Source organism: Drosophila subpulchrella, chromosome 2L (assembly GCF_014743375.2).
Source record: "Drosophila subpulchrella strain 33 F10 #4 breed RU33 chromosome 2L, RU_Dsub_v1.1 Primary Assembly, whole genome shotgun sequence".
Classification (NCBI taxonomy): domain Eukaryota; kingdom Metazoa; phylum Arthropoda; class Insecta; order Diptera; family Drosophilidae; genus Drosophila; species Drosophila subpulchrella.
In genome coordinates this window covers 5,009,071-5,029,067 of record NC_050610.1, presented here as the reverse complement: position 1 = coordinate 5,029,067, position 19,997 = coordinate 5,009,071, and the positions used below count along the sequence as shown (strand labels likewise).

At 37.9% G+C, this 19,997-nt stretch overlaps 3 protein-coding genes across 5 annotated transcripts; all 3 read left to right on the top strand.

Annotated features, from left to right (window-relative positions):
- The first annotated feature begins 4,517 nt into the window (after positions 1 to 4,517).
- LOC119546720 lies at positions 4,518 to 5,482 on the top strand. Its single transcript, XM_037853206.1, has one exon. It carries the CDS (start codon positions 4,580 to 4,582, stop codon positions 5,234 to 5,236), a length of 657 nt encoding a protein of 218 aa, XP_037709134.1. The 5' UTR covers positions 4,518 to 4,579; the 3' UTR covers positions 5,237 to 5,482.
- A 5,889-nt stretch (positions 5,483 to 11,371) lies between these two features.
- On the top strand, positions 11,372 to 14,073 carry LOC119548267 (lipase 3-like). 2 transcript variants are annotated; one of them, XM_037855414.1, is made up of 4 exons: positions 11,372 to 11,910; positions 12,589 to 12,766; positions 12,825 to 13,180; positions 13,395 to 14,073. In XM_037855414.1, the coding sequence occupies exons 1-4, from the start codon at positions 11,698 to 11,700 to the stop codon at positions 13,944 to 13,946; spliced, it is 1,299 nt and encodes a 432-aa protein (XP_037711342.1). In that variant the 5' UTR covers positions 11,372 to 11,697; the 3' UTR covers positions 13,947 to 14,073. The 2 variants fall into 2 exon arrangements, with proteins under 2 accessions (XP_037711342.1, XP_037711341.1); XM_037855413.1 differs by having other exon boundaries at positions 11,376 to 11,910; positions 12,825 to 13,186.
- Positions 14,074 to 15,702: 1,629 nt separating this feature from the next.
- Positions 15,703 to 18,144, top strand: LOC119548016 (lipase 3). 2 transcript variants are annotated; one of them, XM_037855086.1, is made up of 4 exons: positions 15,718 to 15,840; positions 16,436 to 16,579; positions 16,671 to 17,213; positions 17,328 to 18,144. In XM_037855086.1, exons 2-4 carry the CDS (start codon positions 16,451 to 16,453, stop codon positions 17,874 to 17,876), a joined length of 1,221 nt encoding a protein of 406 aa, XP_037711014.1. In that variant the 5' UTR covers positions 15,718 to 15,840; positions 16,436 to 16,450; the 3' UTR covers positions 17,877 to 18,144. The 2 variants fall into 2 exon arrangements, with proteins under 2 accessions (XP_037711015.1, XP_037711014.1); XM_037855087.1 differs by lacking the exon at positions 16,436 to 16,579 and having other exon boundaries at positions 15,703 to 15,840.
- The last annotated feature ends 1,853 nt before the right edge of the window (positions 18,145 to 19,997 follow it).

Here is a 19,997-nt window from a genome sequence, read left to right as displayed (position 1 = left end):
TAAGGAATAATTTTTTTAAAAATAAGTTGTAGTACAGAACATATAAACTTTATTTTACCAGATTCCATGTGTTTTCAAAACCAGGGATCGAAAAGAACCATTCTTTGTGAGTTTTGTTTTGGAAAGACTACTGTGATTCTTGCCTTTTTATGTCAAAAATGCCACTATTTTTACTGCTTTCCACGAGGACTGTATAAATTACCCAATTTGAAGAGAAACTAACAATCTATTTACTCTTGCCCGCAATTTATCTAAAAATAACCCAATTTGAAAAAAAGAAATACCAAAATATCTTAGTAGGTCATTTAAAAAAAAAATCACAAATAATGATTATTTTCGGTCCCTGTTAAAAACATCCAAAACCATTTCCTTACATTACTCAGATATAAAATCCAATCTGTACCGAATTAGTCAAAGCAAAAGCCGCCCAATTTAGGGATATCGTTTCCCTTACGCTTTCCATATCTATGACTTCCGGAAAAAACATCTAGGAATGTAGAGCACATTGATGAGGAATCCTTGAATTTAGAATTGAAAGTCACTGAGGCACACTTATGTTGGCAAATGTTCCATTCTCGACCCCTCCAACTACACTTTCCTTATCGAAAACACGCTTTCCTGCAGGGAATTTGCTTCCATCTGACCGCGGGCAAAGGACGAATCAATCTCAAAAATTGACCAACCGTCGCAGCAAGCAGCAAATTCTAGATAAACAACAAAGCAATGCGGGCACTCGACGAGCATTGGGAAAAATCAATTTTCAATTTAAAATTTAGATGCTCATCCCCTCGATTCCATTCAGCTTGCCATAAAAGATAAAGATAAAATGCGTTCGAGCGCAAAATGTAAATAGAACTCCCGTTTAAGCGAAACTCAGGCAGGCGAATGAATGCTACAGGTTGTATTTGTGTTTGTCTTTGTGCTTCGATGGGTTGTGGGTGGCGGTGGGAGTTGGGAGGTGGGTGCTGGGTGCTGGGTGCTGGCCATGAAGCGATCTCAAAGCAAAATATTGCCGCATAAATCTGACGCAAAAAGTTTGGCTTTGCGGTCAGCAGAGGCGAGTTCTCTTACAGGGAATTCCGGAAGTCAACGGGGTATATCGTTTATGTAAAATTATAACTTAAGACTTATTTGGCAATGTTTTTGAATAAAAAAATCGTATTTTTGTTTTCAACCTAAATGTTTTTGGGTTTAACTTAAAGTTTATAATTTATTTGCAAAGTAAAATCATAATAGATAAGTCTAAATCAGAATATTAGAATTCACCACTTAATTTGTTAATACTTAATATATTTTCTAAAATATTCCTTTTAAACCGTGAACTATTCAAAAAGCTCAGCTTCAAAAAAAAAAATTGTCTTACTGATCATTCTCACATTTTTGATAATACATACATTGATAATACATTTTTGACGGAGAATAGGATCATAAACTGTTAAGTATTCAAAAAGCCCAGTTTCAAAAAAATTGTCTTATTGATAGTTTTCACATTTTTGATAATAATACATTTTTGACGGAGAATGGGATTTTATACTCTGACCAACATTTCTATACTCATATTTTAGACTGATCAATAGTGAAAAACACTAGGTATCCCTTAAACGAGTCCAGTTTTCTCCACATCGTATTGAATTTCTGTTGGCAGATATTTCCCTTTGATTTTTATCGTGTGGCGAGTTTTTTTACGAGCTCTTAGGCGGTTCGGCAGTGGTCCTTATTGTTGTTCCCGCTCCAGAGTTGATTATTTGCCCAGTTTTCCCGGTCCCCGCCCCGCAGCAGCCCCCTTCGACAGAACGTGCATTTCATTAGCCGAATGTATCTCACAGATATTTCTGGGCGCTTTGGCATTTGGCAAACGATTTTATGCCGCACCGCTTCGGCAAACAAAATCAAATCTGTGACTAGGAAATTGCTTTTGCCTACTTCCGACTCACTCCATCCTCCCCAAAGGGAGTGGCTCCCATCCGAATTATTTGTTTAATGCAACTATTTAGGGAGCGCTTTCAATTCAAAATGCTCCCTTGTGTAAACAGGGCCGGGAGATGATTAAAATTTAACTACATCAAATATTTGCAGTAAAATGTTTAATAATAATATTAAAAGCATAATTCATTTCATAGCTCCGAGTTAATAAGAGTTCGTTAAATTTAATGCACTCGCCGGAGTGTCTTTGGGCCAACGTAAATGTTAAATATCAGGAGCAGTTAAGAGCAAAATGGCAGGGGGAAGTCACTTTATTGCAAGGTTCCTGCGAAAATTAATTCATTAGCATTTTATTACATTGGCATAGTGACGACAGCAGCCTGGATGTTCCCGGTTCCCAGTTCCTGGTTTTCCGCCTTCACGGGTAAGATGACGGAGCTCTCCCTATAGAAGCATTGATTGCCAACCCACTCCTTACAACCCATCTTCACCATGTACCACCCTACGAGATCTTCTTTGGTGCTTTGATGTGTAATTAAATCAATAATCACTTTGCAGTCGCTGTCGGCTTCGGGGAGTTTATTAGTTGATTGAACCAGCAGGTGGCCCAGGTGGAAAGACGCAACTGTTGGGCTGGGAAATTACTTTCAGGCGGTGGTCCATACGTGCAAGTGGAGTTTGGGTGACTATTAACTGTCAACTTAATTTAAACTAAAAATATTTATAATAGTTTACTTAATAAGAAATTAAGACATTAGGTACATTTAGTTCTTTCTATTTTCTAACAGATTTATTACACAAATAATGATTCATTATTAACTTTAAAATATTTTCAGTTGATGAAAAATATAAAAATAATAATTATACCCGTTACTCGTAGAGTAAAAGGGTATACTAGATTCGTCGGAAAGTATGTAACAGGCAGAAGGAAGCGTTTCCGACCCCATAAAGTATATATATTCTTGATCAGGATCACTAGCCGAGTCGATCTAGCCATGTCCGTCTGTCCGTCTGTCCGTCTGTCCGTCTGTCCGGATGAACGCTGAGATCTCGGAAACTATGAGAACTAGGCTATTGAGATTTGGCGAGCAGATTCCTGAGCTTCTTACGCAGCGCAAGTTTGTTTCAGTAGAGTGCCACGCCCACTCTAACGCCCACAAACCGCCCAAAACTGTGGCTCCTACAGTTTTGATGTTAGATAGAAAATTTTAACTGAAATGTATTAGTCTTGTCCATACCTATCGATTGACCCAAAAAAAATTTTTCTACGCCCACTCTAACGCCCACAAACCTCCCAAGAAAAAAAGCTATGACGTCAGAGCCAGACAGTGCGAAATGTTTTTACGCGTGTATGTGTGTGTATGTAAATAGTTGCCGGCCGAACTTAGCGGCAAAGAGAAAAGCACTGCCGGCGCTCAGAGAGAGCAAAGTGCGCGGCTAACTTATTCTATTGAACAATGAATTTGTCACGCCTACCCTGACGCACACAACGCTTAAATCTGTCTTCCGCCGGTAGGTGGCGCATTTAAATCTCGCTTTGCTGCTTGCATATCTCCATTTCCCTTTGGTCGCTTAAGCTGAGTAACGGGTATCTGATAGTCGAGGTACTCGACTATAGCGTTATCCCTTGTTTTTTAAATAGCTTTATCTCTGTCTTTCTTGTGAATTGGGAAAAAATATGATTATGTCACATAAGAAATAAATATTTTTCTCTAAAGACTTGTTTGTCAACTAATTATATTTAACAAAATGTTAATAAATGAGTGTCTGACTTTGACTCACTTTCTTGTTAGGAATCTTAAATATTTGGAAAATATATATAAATAATATTGAATAAAACAATTTATTAAAATTTTAAATTTCAAAACGGTACCGATTTTATTTATGTACGCATATTATGTCGGCATATTATTGACCAATATAATAGTTCAATTGGCCCAACCCATCAAATTGGTGATTTTAACCTTTAAAGGGTTTGTATAAAAAAAAAGGTTGAATAGGAACAACCTATCGATTGTAGTTAAATAACTATTTTTATAGTTAACCAAACAAAAAACATTGTTGTTTTAATTATTTAAAAATATCATTGCATAACAAGCGTAGCGTAGTACCACAATAACGTGTGGTACTACGCTACGCTTGTAAGTAAAATAAAAATAAAGTAATTTTCATATTACCTTTTTTAAAAATACTCACATCACGTGAAGGTAACTGTGTTGATAGAAGTAACACTATTAAATATTAAAAAAAGCAACAAAGCAATCTTAAAGTATTTTTTGTAGTTTCACAATCTGTATCTTGGCTATCTGCTTAGTCAAATTGACCAATAAAATTTGTCTGTGTGTACTTTATTCAAGTGATATGAGTTAATCGCCTGATTGAGGTGGCGTGGGCCGCATCGCTATATGCTTCTTACGCTCACGAAAAATCAGTTGCCATTCAACCTTATCAAAAAGCTTTGATAAGACCTGTTTTTGGGTTAGTGGGGGGTGGGATCCGGGAGGCAAATTCTCCGCGAGTCTGGGCGGAGAAACCTACATTCGTTAAAAGCTTAGAATGCCGCGGGCAAGCTCACTGTATGTTTGAGGTCATATACAATAAGTTAATTGAGCTAAATTTCTCTCAGTCGCAGTCTGCGAGTGAGAAACTTGGGAAGATGTCAGCGATCGTTATACGCGCCATGAATATGGAGGACTACGAGGAGGGTGAGGCCTTTCTCGCAAAGCACTTCTTCAAGCACGAGCCGCTGATGCTGATTCCCCAGAAGGACACGACGCAGGCCGCAGTGATTCCGGAGGAGGAGCAGCTGCACCGCTCGCTCATCCCGCAGAACCTCTCCTTGGTGGCCGTCGACGTCGACGAGAAGCGCATTGTGGGTGTGGTACTGGTTGGTGAGCTTACTCCCGAGGATCTGGAGAGGGAGTTCCGGGAGACCGAGCAGAAGAAAGTCACGTGTCTGCTGGACAAGATTCACAAGTTCCTGGCCGGAGTGGAGAGACAGGCCAATGTCTTCGAGCACTTCGGAGTGCAGCGAGCCCTCTACCTCTACATTCTCGCCGTGGACACCTCCGTTCGTCGCCAGAGAATAGGAACCCGCCTTGTGGCCGCCACCATCGAGCTGGGTCGCCAGCGGGGCTTCCCCGTACTGACCTCCACCTGCACCAGCCTCCACTCCACGCGTCTCATGACCGGACTTCAAATGGAGGTTGTCCTCTCGAAGGATTACGCGGACTATAAGGACGAAAATGGCGAGGTCATTCTTCCAGCAGCCGATCCCCATACCTCGGCCAATGTCGTGGGCATCCGACTATAGTGCCATTAAAGGAACACCCAAAACAAAATTTGGATGCAATATTATTCGTAATATTTAAGTGTAGTGTACATCAAAGCAAACACAAAACGTGTTACTTGAGGGTTGCCGCATGTAGGGCTGTAGCCCTATAAAAAGCTAGAGTTTTTCTGCCGAATATGTTTGAGAATGAGTCAACGGATTTTAATGCAATATCCTATGTGAAGAACTTTACAAATTTTAGGACAATAAAAATGATATACAATTTTATATATCATAAAGAAAAACTTAAAAACAACCGTTTTTGAATTTTTAACAAAATATGCTCCGTTTGATTTTTTTCCAAAAAATCTTTAAATTATCATTACTTTATTTACCAACTATGCTGTGGTGGAAATTTTAAGACAGACATATTAGCAAAAGTTAGAAATTAAGCACGACGATAACGGTTATTACTTAAAAAAAAAAACATACAAAAATTTATATCTTCAGTTTTTTACCAGATCAACATAATCTTTTTGCGTTTGCATCGTTTCTTAACCTGCGTTTTTAAAACAAAATTTTTTATTTTTAATTTCTTATAAAAAACTATAGACTAAAAATCATTGAATTTCACTATTAAATTTAAAACTACTAGTTACAACTAAGTACTATTTTTGATTTTCTGTATTGGTCAATTGGACCAACAAATTTTTGTTGTGTATAAACCACTTAAAGGCATAAGAAACACCCAAAAAAACACACCCAGCCCCAACATTTTTCCATTTAATGCCCAATTAACGCATTTTCCACTTGGAATTCACCGAAGCGAGAGATTTGTATACCTTTAACGGCAAAAGGCAGAAAAACAAAGCGCAAAAGGGAATCGTGAACGTGCCACAAAGCAGAAAAGGCCACAGAGTCGGAGCCACCGTAAGTCCCAGATCCAGAGCCCCGGATCCCAACTCCTCCAGTTTCCCGGGTGGGGTCTCCACTTCCCCGCCGCAAATGGGAATGCGCGGCATTTGTCGCTTGGCTGCAATTGCAGGCTGGGTAAAAAGGAAGTGGGGGTCGTGAAAACAGGAGCTGCACTTCATTAAAAAAGGATGCCGAGGCAGAGGCAACTTGGTCGTTAGGAAACTCCCGACTTACAATCACAAACACAAGCACAGTCGCAAGGACAAGCGCACGGGCTGCTTCAAAATGAGTGATGTAATGTGCCTAACAAGGACCTCCCGTTCTCCTGCCATTCCGACTTGCTCATTGTTGCTTGTTGACATAACGAATGCCTTAACATTTTTCGAGTTGCCTCTACCTCTGCCCCGCCCATACGCCCCCCGCCCATACGCCCACTGTGTGCGAGTGTGTGTGAGGGTGCACTTCCGCTCCACTTACACATAACTCGCCTCAGCCGGCGTCTCTGCCGGCGTCACGCCTGGAGATGGAAAATTCTTCATAAGATAGAAGATATATTTACTTATATAATCGAGATCTGGCTGCAGGTTCTCAATTGATATCCATTTTTTTAATATTTTTTTAATAGAAAGAATTTAATATACTAAGTAATAACATTTTTTTAATGATTTACGATATTTTTTAAAACATGTGTTCATTATATTTTACTGATACTCAAACTCTAAGGCCCAGAAACATATGTTTAAGCATAGGTTAATAAAATATTTTTACTAACATTAAAAACAGGTCCAGAAAAAGACAACTTAGATCATCTCTATAGAAATCTCTAAACTGAATTTCTTCAATTAAAAAAAGGGTTCCAATAAAGCAATATTAGATATCACAATACAGAACAACAAGATTATCGAGGAAAATAAAACAGACATTGTTACTTATTATTGAAAACCCTTTTTTTCTGATGATCATATTCTAGATGGCAAATAAACTCTCCTGTACGGGGATAAATAAACCTCAGACCTATTCCAAAGCACTCTTTAAACTCCCTTTCAAACATTTCTATATCCCATCTCTAGCTCATCGGTTGACGTTGGCGGTTTGTCGAGTTAATGACTTTGGCAGCTGAGAGGAGCAGCAGTGGAGGACGAGCCAGGGGCTGATGGCTGATGTTTGGGCCTGTCAGCGGCTCCGAGGCGTGCAAAAATCATTTTTCTCGCACATTTTTATAAATCACCCTGCCTCCTTCCAATCATCAACATTTATTTACATTTTTCATTTACACACATTTTCCGAAAAGCCAGCAGAATTGCCTATAATTTTCAGTGTAGGGGCGCTGATCCCTCAAGGTGTCGCTTAGCAGGAAGGGGAAAGGAAAGCGGGAAATTCCGACGACTGCTGCCTGCAGTTGACAGTTAATTATTTGTATAAATCGCTGCAGATGTTGCGGGCATTGAAGGGTTAAATTCGGAGGCATTGAATTAAATGAATTTGAATATCACATGTGCAAATGTGGATGGCAAAAACGTTGAACTTCAAGCAATTTTATAAAATATACTCCTTAAATGAATAGTTGTGGGTATATTAATGACACAATCCATTTTTGATTTGTGCATTGTATTCTAGTTAAGTTAATTGCAATACACCAATGCTCTTTTACAATTGGAATTGATTTCTGGGCCCTCATCTATCTCCTATTCTCATTTAAATTTCGATCTTAGCATGAAAATAAATTTCTATTTAAAGGTAATATATCAAGCCTTCCCCCCCGCTCATCCGACTGGTATCGCGTTACAGGATAAGGATAAGAATTGTTCCTGTTGCTCTTTGTTCTGTTATCCTTGAGACAGCCCACTCTTATCCTGGGGATGCTGCTACTTTTTCTGCCGCTTATCATGGCCATGCAACTTGAAAACAATAAATATTTTATGGCCCCTTTTTGGCGAGCGCATAAATCTTTTTCTTGAAATTGATCCGAGCATCGAGCGTATGTACGTGTTTCGGAGGGTTAGCAGTGAGGTGCAGATATAAAAAGATACAGAGATGCGAGATACAGATACATTTGCCACATTGACACACTGAGCACTTACGGGCTCAGCCTCGCACTCGGGTATTTGCGAAATTTGTCTTCTGGCGGGGGAATTCCCATCCTACCCGCTACCAGAGGTCCCAAAAAGCCCGCATCTTATGAGATTTGCACATTGATTTCACCCCCTTTCGCTTCGGAGTGTTTAGTAGGTCGCAGATTCAATGCTTCATCGGATTTCGTGTGTGCTCTCAAGTGGTAGATTTTCTGGTATTTTCGGGGGCCCTTTTGAAGTTAAAGTATTCAAGAAAAGGAATTTAACTTGTTGCCGCAGGCAAAAGGAAAGTAATTCTAAATGCATAAATGATGTTAGGGACATACTGTAAATTATATTATTAAAAAGTTTGAAGCGCTTAAGTATTTGAAAACTTATAACTTAACTTCACCATTTATTTACTATAAATTTAAAAATATTCTTCTAACATGTTCAGACAATCAACAAAAAATAAATACAGTTTCACTGATCAGAGATTCTTTGGCGACCTATTTAAAATAGCATATGCTTTCTTATCTAGGGTTTTCCCCATAAATATTTTTATAGTTGACATTAGACGTTGGTTATCTTCAACTACTAAGTATTTTTTCAGCTTAGTCATGTTTAAATCTTTTATCGCTTGCGAACAAATATTTGTCATTGGATTTCAATCGACTTGCTTGGAATCTACTGCTTTTCTCTCACCAACTCTTTGCCCTCCTCTTTGGGAACTATTAAAAGTTTGAAAATAACTTTTTGAGCCAATCGGCCGCACTTTGTGTCAGTCAAAATTGTTTGCGGCTAGTGGCTTGGATAACCGAATGCCCGAGAGGGATATTAAAATGGCCGAAAATACCATGAGTTGAGGGAGTCAACTGGGGAATTTCTATATTTGCATCCACAAAAATCGAACCGCACAGTAAATAATGTGAGAATCAACTTTAAATGTCATTGAATTGGTAAAAATTTCGATTAGTGATGGCAGCATGTTGCTAACCACAAATTGTTTGCCGAAACGAAAGAAAACGAGTTTTGAGTCGGAAAGCTTTTCATATGATAATGCAGTTTGTAGCTGACATTGCAAATGCTGATAGGGTAACTAAAGGGGCGGGAAGGGGCGATAATAACATGCATAAATTTATATATTTATGCTCAACAGCTCGTTTAATGAACTGCGCATTGTTCGTGCTGATTTGCATAGCAAGTATCTGCGTAGCTGTCGCCCCAAATGTAGCTGTATCTGCGTATGTGCACTGAGAAAAAGTCGAGTCTTTGAAGTTGAAGCATAAACAAAATGTTTTAAGTGTTCCATATATCATAACATCCGTTTTAATAAGATACAAAATATAACATCGAAATTAAAAAAGTAACATCACAATATAAACCTGAACGACTTTGGAAAAATTGAATCTTAAACTGTAAGAAGAAAAGAGCTAGCACCAAAAAAAGTTATTTTATTTTATTATAAGAAATATAGTTTAAATGTTATCAAAATTGTTCTCAAATATTTTTCTCGGTGTTTCCGAGTATCTGTGTGTCTGTCTTTGTGTGCGAGTGCGTGTTTGTTTGCTCGTTAAATGCAGAATAAGCTACACTTAACAATTGAATAACACTCGGTTCTACTTAACTCCCACAACTGGTCAGTGAGATAAGCAGACACATTTCTACCCCCCAGTTCATCTCCATCACAGCATTCGTGTGTAAATACTAAATTTCTAAAATTAATTTCAGTTCGTGTGCCTGATTTGGAGTCGGTTATCATGCCCTTGCCACTCCCTCCGCCAAAGTGCGATAAATTTATAAATGTGTATTAATAGCAATATAACACTCATATCCCAGTCTGCCGCCGTTGATTGCACTTTGATCGGTAAATAATTAATAAGTTATCGCTTATTTTGTTGCTGTGGTCCCATGAGTAATTTGTTGACCAAAAGTGCGGAAGGTTATTTTTTGTTAATGAGTTAATGAACAAGAATGAAAATATCGAAGCGCAACCGGTTTGTGACTTTACAACGCAAAACTAGTAGTAATGAAATAAATTAGAAAAAATCAATAGCCATTGCATATTAATGTAATTATTTTAATTACTTTTGATCATTGTAATATCTATAAATCGAACGGACGAAGCGAAACTAATCCAATGTTATTCTAATAAATGCAAATAGTCTATAAACGAGATACAATTATTTTTAACAAATGCTTATTCAGGTAAGCTTTGAATATAACATGATATCTTACATCTTATAACTTTTATTGAGATACCATATTGATTTCAAATTTGTCTTATAGGTTGTTTCGGTTGCTGGGTTTATTTCATAATTTGTGATTTATTACGTGAAACGAATTTTCCCTTGAATGGCTAGTATTTTCCCATATTATGTAAAATAAAACCTTCATAAAAACATATGGTAAATATAAATCTAAAATGGAAAAGGTGATAAAAATTAACTAAGTAATGAAGCGTAGTACCAAACAATGCTTGTTCAATGTTTAATTCAAAGTACCATTTCAACTAAATTCTGGCTCTGGGCCACAAATGGTTTAGCTGTTATTACATCAAAATTAACTTAAAGTAGTATAATAAAGGGGTTATCAATAAAATTTCTGATTTAGATCCCGGGTACAGGTTTTTCAACCCAATAAAAACATTCAAAGGTCTGATACGCTACTTTGAAAAACATTACATTTCGTTGTTAATTTAATTGGTGATTATTATTTATAGCCTCAACAGTGGACTTTGTTTTCTTCAAATACTATTCAAAATACTGTTAACCGCTTAAAGTTTCTATAATCTTGTTCGAATTTGAGTTTTCAAGATTAGGATTATTAGGTCACAGGGGTTCTGTTCTCAAAAATATATTAGCTAGAGCTGTTTGCATGCATCTGGAAAATGAACCAGCAATGAGTCACAGATTTTTAAAGCGTGTCTGTAATTAATAATATGTAATATTTTTCTCTTTCCGGCTGAGCAGAGCAACAACCAGTTGTTATTTTTGATGGGGAGAGTTCAGAAAAGAGCCGAGCTTAAGCGACTCAATTGGCCTGGCAACATGTTGGATTGTTTGTTTTTGCTGGCCGAGCGAATGTTGCCCGGGAGCCCCGTGTGGTATCGGAATCGGAATCCGAGTAACGACAAAACATCTTCAGTAGCCGCTGGGGGCCGGTGGTTTTGACATCTCGTGCGTAAGTGGAACCAAAGTCAAGACCATTCCAAGCCGGACCCACCGCTTATCAGCCGTTGGCCAGTGACGAAGGCAGGCAGGTTATCGCCGGGTTTAACTAACACTGTGCCCCAGTGATTCAATTCAATCGAAAGTATTATTCGTGGACGGTCGAGTGCTGATTATTCGAATGTAACTCGTGTGGCGAAGTGTCGAATTTCTCGCGCTCACAGAAGGTTTCTTTGTTGCCGCCAATCGGGACTGTCATCAGTCAACAATTGTGCCTCGCACCGATCGCATCCACAGAGCTAGACCCTGTAAATATCTATATTCATTGTATATTATACACATTGAGCTGAGCAGCAAAATTGGTGAAATGTCGGCAAATTTGCTAATATTTGCCCTAAGTCTGTGCCTGCTGCAATCGGGAAACGTTGGGGGTTTATCTCTGACGTTCGGAAACCTCACCTTATTCAACGTTAATTTTAAAACGCCTGCCATCTTGGGTCGATCAGTAGCATTGGACAGCAATCTGCGAATCGAGAATGATGTGGATCCCAATATACAGGAAGACTCTCAATTGAATACGGTAAGTTAAGAGCTAAGTCAAAATATGTTTAATAGTAACAAGATCGTAACTACATATAGCATTTGTAATACTACTGAGTCTCAGTAGTTTTGATTTATTACTTCAATTCTATTATCATTTCTCATGAAAAAATAATTAAAAACCTTAATCATTAATATGTTTGTGTTTATATTCGCGACATCTAATATTTCCCCTATGATTAATTCAACGAACTTTGGAATTAATGTTCGTATCGTTTCTAATTAATTTGCTGCTATGGTGTAAGCTGTTATGATTAACAGTAGCTATTACAATGCTATGGAACAGATCAGATTGGTTCATATAATTAAATCATACAGATCGATATTCGAGCGTGATGAGATTAAACTGATTACAGTTCTCAGTGTCATAGTTGTTATTGAAAAGAAAAACACTAACGAGATTACAAACAAATTGCTATTATTAGTTTTAACAAAATAAGTCTAGCAATTAAAAATTAGGTAGATTACCAAACCATGGCTGCAGTGGCCGTCGACTTACAATTGTTATTAAACTATAACCTTAAAATATAGATAGTATTGAAATCAGTCGTATTAAGAAGCTCGAAGCTATTATCGAGATACTTCACCTTAATTGAATCTCTATTAAAATATCGATTTTATTGATTTATCGTTTCTCTCTTTTTTTCCCGCACTCCAGTATAATCTTATTAACAAATATGGATACCCGGCGGAGAATCACACCGTGGAGACTGATGACGGATATATACTCACCCTGCACAGGATCGCTCGACCAGGAGCAACTCCAGTTCTTCTGGTGCACGGACTGCTGGATAGCTCAGCTACCTGGGTGATGATGGGACCGAACAAGGGACTTGGTAAGATCATAGGCTATCTTTTAACGCCCCAAACTGATTGCGTTGTGTTGTTCCAAAGGTTACCTGCTCTACGATCAGGGGTACGATGTCTGGATGGCCAATGTTCGGGGAAATACGTATTCGCGAAAGCACGTGAAATACAGCACACACCATGCCAAGTTCTGGGACTTTACATTCCACGAGATGGGAAAGCACGATATCCCCAGCACGATCGACTATGTACTAAACTCAACCGGAGTCAGTCAGCTGCATTATATTGGTCACTCGCAGGGAACAGTTGTGTTCTGGATTATGGCCAGTGAAAGACCCGAATACATGGACAAGATCGTTCTGATGCAGGGCTTGGCCCCAGTGGCCTTCTTAAAGCACTGCCGCAGTCCAGTGGTCAACTTCCTGGCCGAGTGGCACTTATCGGTGAGCGTAAGTTACCCCATCCTATTAATCCCATCCTTTTAAAGATTTTTTTTGCATCGGATAGTAACCATAATGTTTTACATATGGCTTGCAATTGATAAAAGGGTTAATATAAAATACCATAAAGATCATATCCAATTATAAAACATCTTCCTCCTTTACCTTTTCCTTTGATCTTCTCCATACTAACGAATGTTAATCCTCCTCATTTTAGTTGGTGCTCAAGTTGATTGGTGTCCACGAGTTCCTGCCCAAGAACGAGTTCACCAGCATGTTCAATAGATTCATTTGCGATGAGACAACCATTACCAAGGAGATCTGTTCGAACGTGATCTTCCTGACCACCGGATTCGACAAGCTGCAATTGAACGAGACAATGCTTCCGGTGATCGTGGGCCATTCTCCGGCCGGAGCCTCCACCAAGCAGATGCAGCACTTTGGGCAACTCAACAGGTCGGGGGCTTTCCGGCAGTACGACTACGGATGGCTGCGGAACCACTGGCGTTACGGGACCATCGAGCCACCATCTTACCATCTGGAGAATGTCCGGGCCAAGGTGGCCCTATATTACGGCCAAAACGACTGGCTGGCGCCCCCGGAGGATGTGGAAATGCTGCACAGGGAACTGCCAAATGTGGTGGAAAAATATCTGGTGAAAGACAAGGAATTCAATCACTTAGATTTTATCTGGGGCATCGATGCCAGGGAATTGCTGTGGGACCGAATGCTGGAAAACATGAGAAATCATGAAAACTCAGTTATATAAGGGGGGTAGACTATATAAATATGGTTATAATTTAAATATTCACAGTATATTGTATTTTACGGCTATTCATAGATTTATTTATTATTTAATAATAATAAAACTGATAAAGACGCATTTTATAAGTTGAGTAAAATTGTGTAATTTGTTCTTGACACTTAAAATGTTTTGAGAATCGCTGAGCCCTAGGATTTACCTAACAGAAAGTATTCTTGACAAGAAAAGTCTAAAAAATGTTAGAGTGGTGCAAGCTTAAACTGTCGAATCTGCATTACCTACTTTATAAACTTAGTAAAGGCATTAAAATATTCTCTCACGCGGTATATGTAAATTGTTTTGATAGGTTAATATGTTATATTTGTACAGCCTACAAATATTATTTTCTTAAAACGCGAAACATGTAGTGATCGGACCAAAAGAACTTGCCTCGAAGAAGAAGATGTGTACCCACAGCTTATAGTATTCTGTCCTCTAATTATTGTTCAGCTGAAACGTAACCCTGTTTAACTGTTTTCATCTATTTATACCTCCAAACGTTCTTAAAGATGAATTATTGGATACTGTAGGCTAATTTTAAAAATTTTGTATTGCACGAAAGCTTCATAAGTGTTTAGGAGCTCAGCAAAAATGGACAACTAAACTTTTTTAAAAACTTAAAATATTATCGGATATTTTAATACCCACCAGTATATCCTTTAAATAAAAACTGTCCAGGTCAGTACAAGTACTAAGTGACCAAGTAAACGCAAATCGAGTGGTCATACAACTCGTCTTAGTTTAAGTAACTCATATGTTCTTAATATTGGGTTCTTACAAATCTCCGGGGAATTAATTTGTAAAGCTAACTAGTCGTATTCCATTCATTTCTTCTTAATATACTTTTGCAGTTCCAACTGATTAGTTGGTTTGATCTGTTTAGGATCGCTCGACCTGAAGCGATTCCTGTGCTGATGGTGCATGGACTGTTGGATAGCTCAACCACTTGCGTGATGATGGGTCCTATACAGTCCCTAGGTGGGGTGAAAATATTCTTCAACTAAAACCACCCAAAAATGTATTTTCTCCCAAAAGATACTTGCTATATGAGTAGGGCTACGATGTCTGGATGAACAATGTGCGGGGCAATACTTAGTGGGAACACCATGTCCGGTACACAACTGACGATCCTGAGTTTTGGAACGTTTCTTTCCATGGGATGGGTGTCTACGCTCTGCCCAGCACAATTGACTTCTTGCCGATGAATATATGTTAAATGTATTTATCTGTTAGTAAAACCAACTCAATCTGTTTGTATCTATCGTAATAGGTTTAGTTAAATCTGTATCGGCTAAAAAGTCACATTCGTGGGTTTTAATTTAATTAATTTATTTACAATTCTTTAATCATGTCAATTAAGACCGTGCCAGTTGAGTAGTTACATTTTGCCTCGGAACCGGTTTCAATCAACTTCCAGTTCTATGACTGTTAAGAATTATGTACGATTAGTTTATCAATGCACTATTCAGCTTTCACATCAATTTTACACGACCTTATCCAACTGTCAACTTGTTGCTATTCCCACTTCCATATCCACTTACCGTGCAATGGAAACTCGTTTAATATATTATACAAAAGTAGAGGTTAGTATTTTGTGCATATTAATTGCCCTGATTCACGTGAGATGCAATCGGGTCAAGGAGCGGAGCGACTTAACTAGCTTCGCCGACTAAAATTAGCTGCTCGGATCAAAAATGGCACACGAGCTAGTTTTATTGCTCAGTGGCAATTGATCGCGCACCGGGAACAGTTCTAGTTCTAAAAACTTGACGACTTCCGATAAATTGTAGAAAGCTATGATTCGAGGCAGGATTAGCAAGGATATCGAAATAGGATAAAATCAAGCAGTATTTAAAATAAAGTAAAACCATACTTTTAAAAACTAAAATTAAAAATAAATCAGAAATGTATTATGTTTTACAATAGAAATGCGTTTATCAACGAAATGCCGGTTTAACCAGAAATTAAAATAAAATAATATTACTGTTTTGTAAAAACATACTGTTAAATTAAAAAAGGACACACGTATAAAACTATCATGATACGTTCGAATTAATATTTTAAAGCCTGTTTCTGTGATTGATAAATTGATAAAACACCAAAGTTTATAATGTTGAAGAAAATATTAATACGTTAATTAAACATCATAGAAAACGCAATGATTCAATTTTGTTATAAACATTTTAAAATAAATATAACATAAAATGTTGGAAATCAGTGGATTGATAGTTTGTTAGATAAAAAATAATTATTAAGTGAAGTAAAAAATATTGCAGGGTTAACGTTTGTGCTGAAACCTTTTTAACACCGATTTACTGCCACTTAAAACAATTTTGCTACATGCACTATTAACAGAAACAGATCTTGCCTGAAGCACTTTATTGGCCAATTTCGCTTGTTTAAATTAATTCTAGATATCTAAGTGCATGTTACAAATTGCTGCAATCAAATTTAAGATATAGGAGGGCAACATGTTTAGAATCTGTAGTTTAAAGTACTTGTGTGGCAGTTTGATCTGTCTTTACTTTTCTTGTAATATGGTTTCTTGCAACTTGATTGAGGTCGACAAAAACATTTTAGAGGATGCCAATCTAATCACGGTAAATGGGGAAAAAAGCCTTTGCAATTTACCAATGATGATAGTTTTTTGAAAAAAAAGGACTATACAAGCACTCTTGCATATAATTTTAGCCTGATCTAATCAAAAAATATGGATATCCGGTGGAAACCCATAAGATTCAAGCAAAGGATGGCTTTGTCCTCACGGCCCATCGAATTCCAAAGCCCGGCGGACAACCAGTTTTGATGGTACATGGCCTGCTGGATAGTTCAATTGCATATGTGATTTTGGGACCGGAAAGGTCCTTGGGCTTCCTGCTCAGCGATTTGGGGTACGATATTTGGCTGCTCAACACCCGGGGAAATCGATATTCGCGCAAGCACAAGCGATTCCATCGATACCAGCCGCAGTTCTGGGATTTCTCCTTTCACGAACTCGGGATCTACGATCTTCCTGCTGCCGTCGATTATGTCCTTGCGAGGAGCAAGGGATTCGAGCAGATCCACTACGTGGGTCACTCGCAGGGCACAACATCCTTCTTTGTGATGGGCAGTGAGCGACCTGCCTACATGAAAAAGATCAAATCAATGCAGGCCCTGGCTCCGGTGGCATATTGGGATTACATCGACTCACCCATTATTCTAACTTTTGTAAAGTACCTAAGGCCCTTGGCAGTAAGTAAAAGAAAATAAATATATAATAATAGATATAATTTTGGAATTCCAATGTTCTTCTAATTTTATATTATTTATTGCAAATTAAATAATATTTAACTAATTCATTTTCAGTTCATTGCTAAATCGCTTGGCATCCACGAATTTCTACCGGAAAACGATGTTTGGCGAAGACTTGGTAATAAGCTCTGCAGCTTTGTGTTTCAAAACACTTGTGCCTACTTCATCCAGGAGGTTATGGGCGTGGATTTCAAGCAGTTCAATACCAGCCTGGTGCCGCTTTTCACGGGACACGCATCCTCGGGATCATCCTTAAAGTCCCTGTGGCACTATGGTCAACAGATCCACAGTGGAGGGTTCTTCAAGTACGATTACTACAACTCCTGGGAGAATCGAAGAAGACACGGCGCCGACACTCCGCCACAGTACAAAGTGGCTAACGTTGATTGCAAAGTTGCACTGTACTACAGTAAAAACGATCGCCTGACCTCCGATATAGATGTTGTGAGGTTACGCGACACTCTGCCAAATGTGGTGCTCGATTACCTGATACCGGATCCCCTTTATAACCACGTTAATTTCATTTGGGGAAACGACGTGAAAACAGTGATAAATGATCGTATGGTGGAAATCATGCGGAAAGTGGATAACGGCGAGTTGTAGGCTGATTCTTGACGTGAAAACAGTGATAACTGATCGGTGGAAATCATGCGGAAAGTGGAAAACGGCGAGTTGTAGGTTGACTTTTGACGTGAAAACAGTGATAAATGATCGTATGGTGGAAATCATGCGGAAAGCGGACAACGGCGAGTTGTAGGTTGATTTTGAAAAAATATTAGAATGTGCCAAAAATGAAATCCAAATTTATTTTACCTTAATAAAGAATATCTTTCTCGTATTAGAAATATCCACCTAACAAATATAAAATACATTTACAGAATCGTGTTGCTTGTGTTTTAAATTAAATTATTACAGTTTTAAAGGGTAACGATAAAAAGGAAAAATACGTATTTTTAAAGCAAGTCCTTACTTACAACTTTTCTATTAACATAGCAACACAAAAGTGCGTCGTTACCATTTTACAAAACAATCCGATGTACTGATTACAATGTGTATGAAGATAAATAACAAGACAGCACTCTATAAATTGTTTTGTTTAAATCGCATTGTATTTATAAAAGCTTAACTAGAACCAGTAATTATATAACATTTTCAGATTGATGGCTGAATAGAAAGAAAAACACTTTCAATAATTCAAATGTAACCAGTTTTCGCATTGAAATTCAAAGATAAATTGCTTAGTCGAGCAATATAACAAGACTTTTTAAGCCGCAATCATGAAGCTCACGTGGTTGAAATTCTTTACTTACTTCAAATTTACTTTGTCATAATTCTTAGGCCATAAATAAGCTCGTCCTCAGACCAACTGATTATTTAAAGTTATTATTTTGGGTCCAATTAAAATGCACAACGTCACTTGAATGTGTTTTTAAGAAGCAAAGACTCGTTTAAGCATGTTTGAAATTTGCTTGTTTTCTTTGTTAGAGTCTCACTCAACGGCAGACTCATTGTAAATTACCATGAAACGCATCGAAACATGAAATCAGATTAAATATTTAAATCGGACAAGAGGCTTGTGGCTTGCCAAAAAACAGGAGGAGCTGCCAGCATATGCTGATAATATATTTCCATAGAGCTGGCGGAAATTTATTGCAAGTACATTTTATTTAAAACTCCATTGCATCTGACACTTCGGAGTGGGGGAATCCCCTCCAGTGCAATGCAGTTGCCAAAAAACTGAAATTGCCACTGACACTGGCGCGTACATACATTTGTATGTGAGTCTCTTTTTTCGGGTGTGCCTGGAAACCACAAGAAAATAAAAGTGTCACTCTATAGATGCAAACTTAATTGTTTGCAGTCTGAGTCCGAGACCCATAGAACAAACAAAAGCATTTGATATTGTGCCACAGAGGATGGGGCTGCCACAAGTTTCAATTTCTAAAATAAAGGCCGAACAAACTGTCCACAAAAATATATAGAATACGTTTTGATTGCACAAAAGTGAGGTCTGTGTTGGGAATTATTTTAAAGTGCAAATCAAAACAGCTAACTTTGAGATGGCTGCGTGAGCAACGAGTTTAATGGAAATTTCAACTGGGGTAATTTAAGTTAGATTTTTGAATTCTTGTTTCCTCAACCTAGGAACTCTGGACACAATGTATTTCTTACATTGAGTTAAGACCATGCTCAACTTAGGAATTGGAATTGTAAATTGTAAATAAGTTATTTAAAGTGATTATAATACCAATTATTTTTGGGAATGAAAAAACTATATAGTATAATCATAAAATGGATAATTAAAGGTAGTTAAATGTATATTTTAAACATAAACATTAAATGATTTTTTTTAAAGTTATTAGAATATTATAATCATAATTATGGTAATCAAAGGATATGTTATAGCTTAGTTATAATGCTTGAAAACATTATTTTTCAAAAATGTTCATATAATGAAACTGCTTTTTTTCCCCCGGTTTTACGCCCAGTCTCTGGTTTAATGTCACACACTATTATCTTACCCCCACAGTTAAATTCCGGGAACTTCCCCATCGAAGACTAAACCATTCACAAGCTTACAAACTAGCTGTCATCACTGGGCACAAAAATCATTTTACACAACTTTGTAAGCTGCAACGGGTCGGCTACTTGATGTGGTGCAGTGCTCGTCGCCCCTTCAGTGCATTGTTCTCCGGACCGGCTGTCTGTCCGTCTGAGGACTCC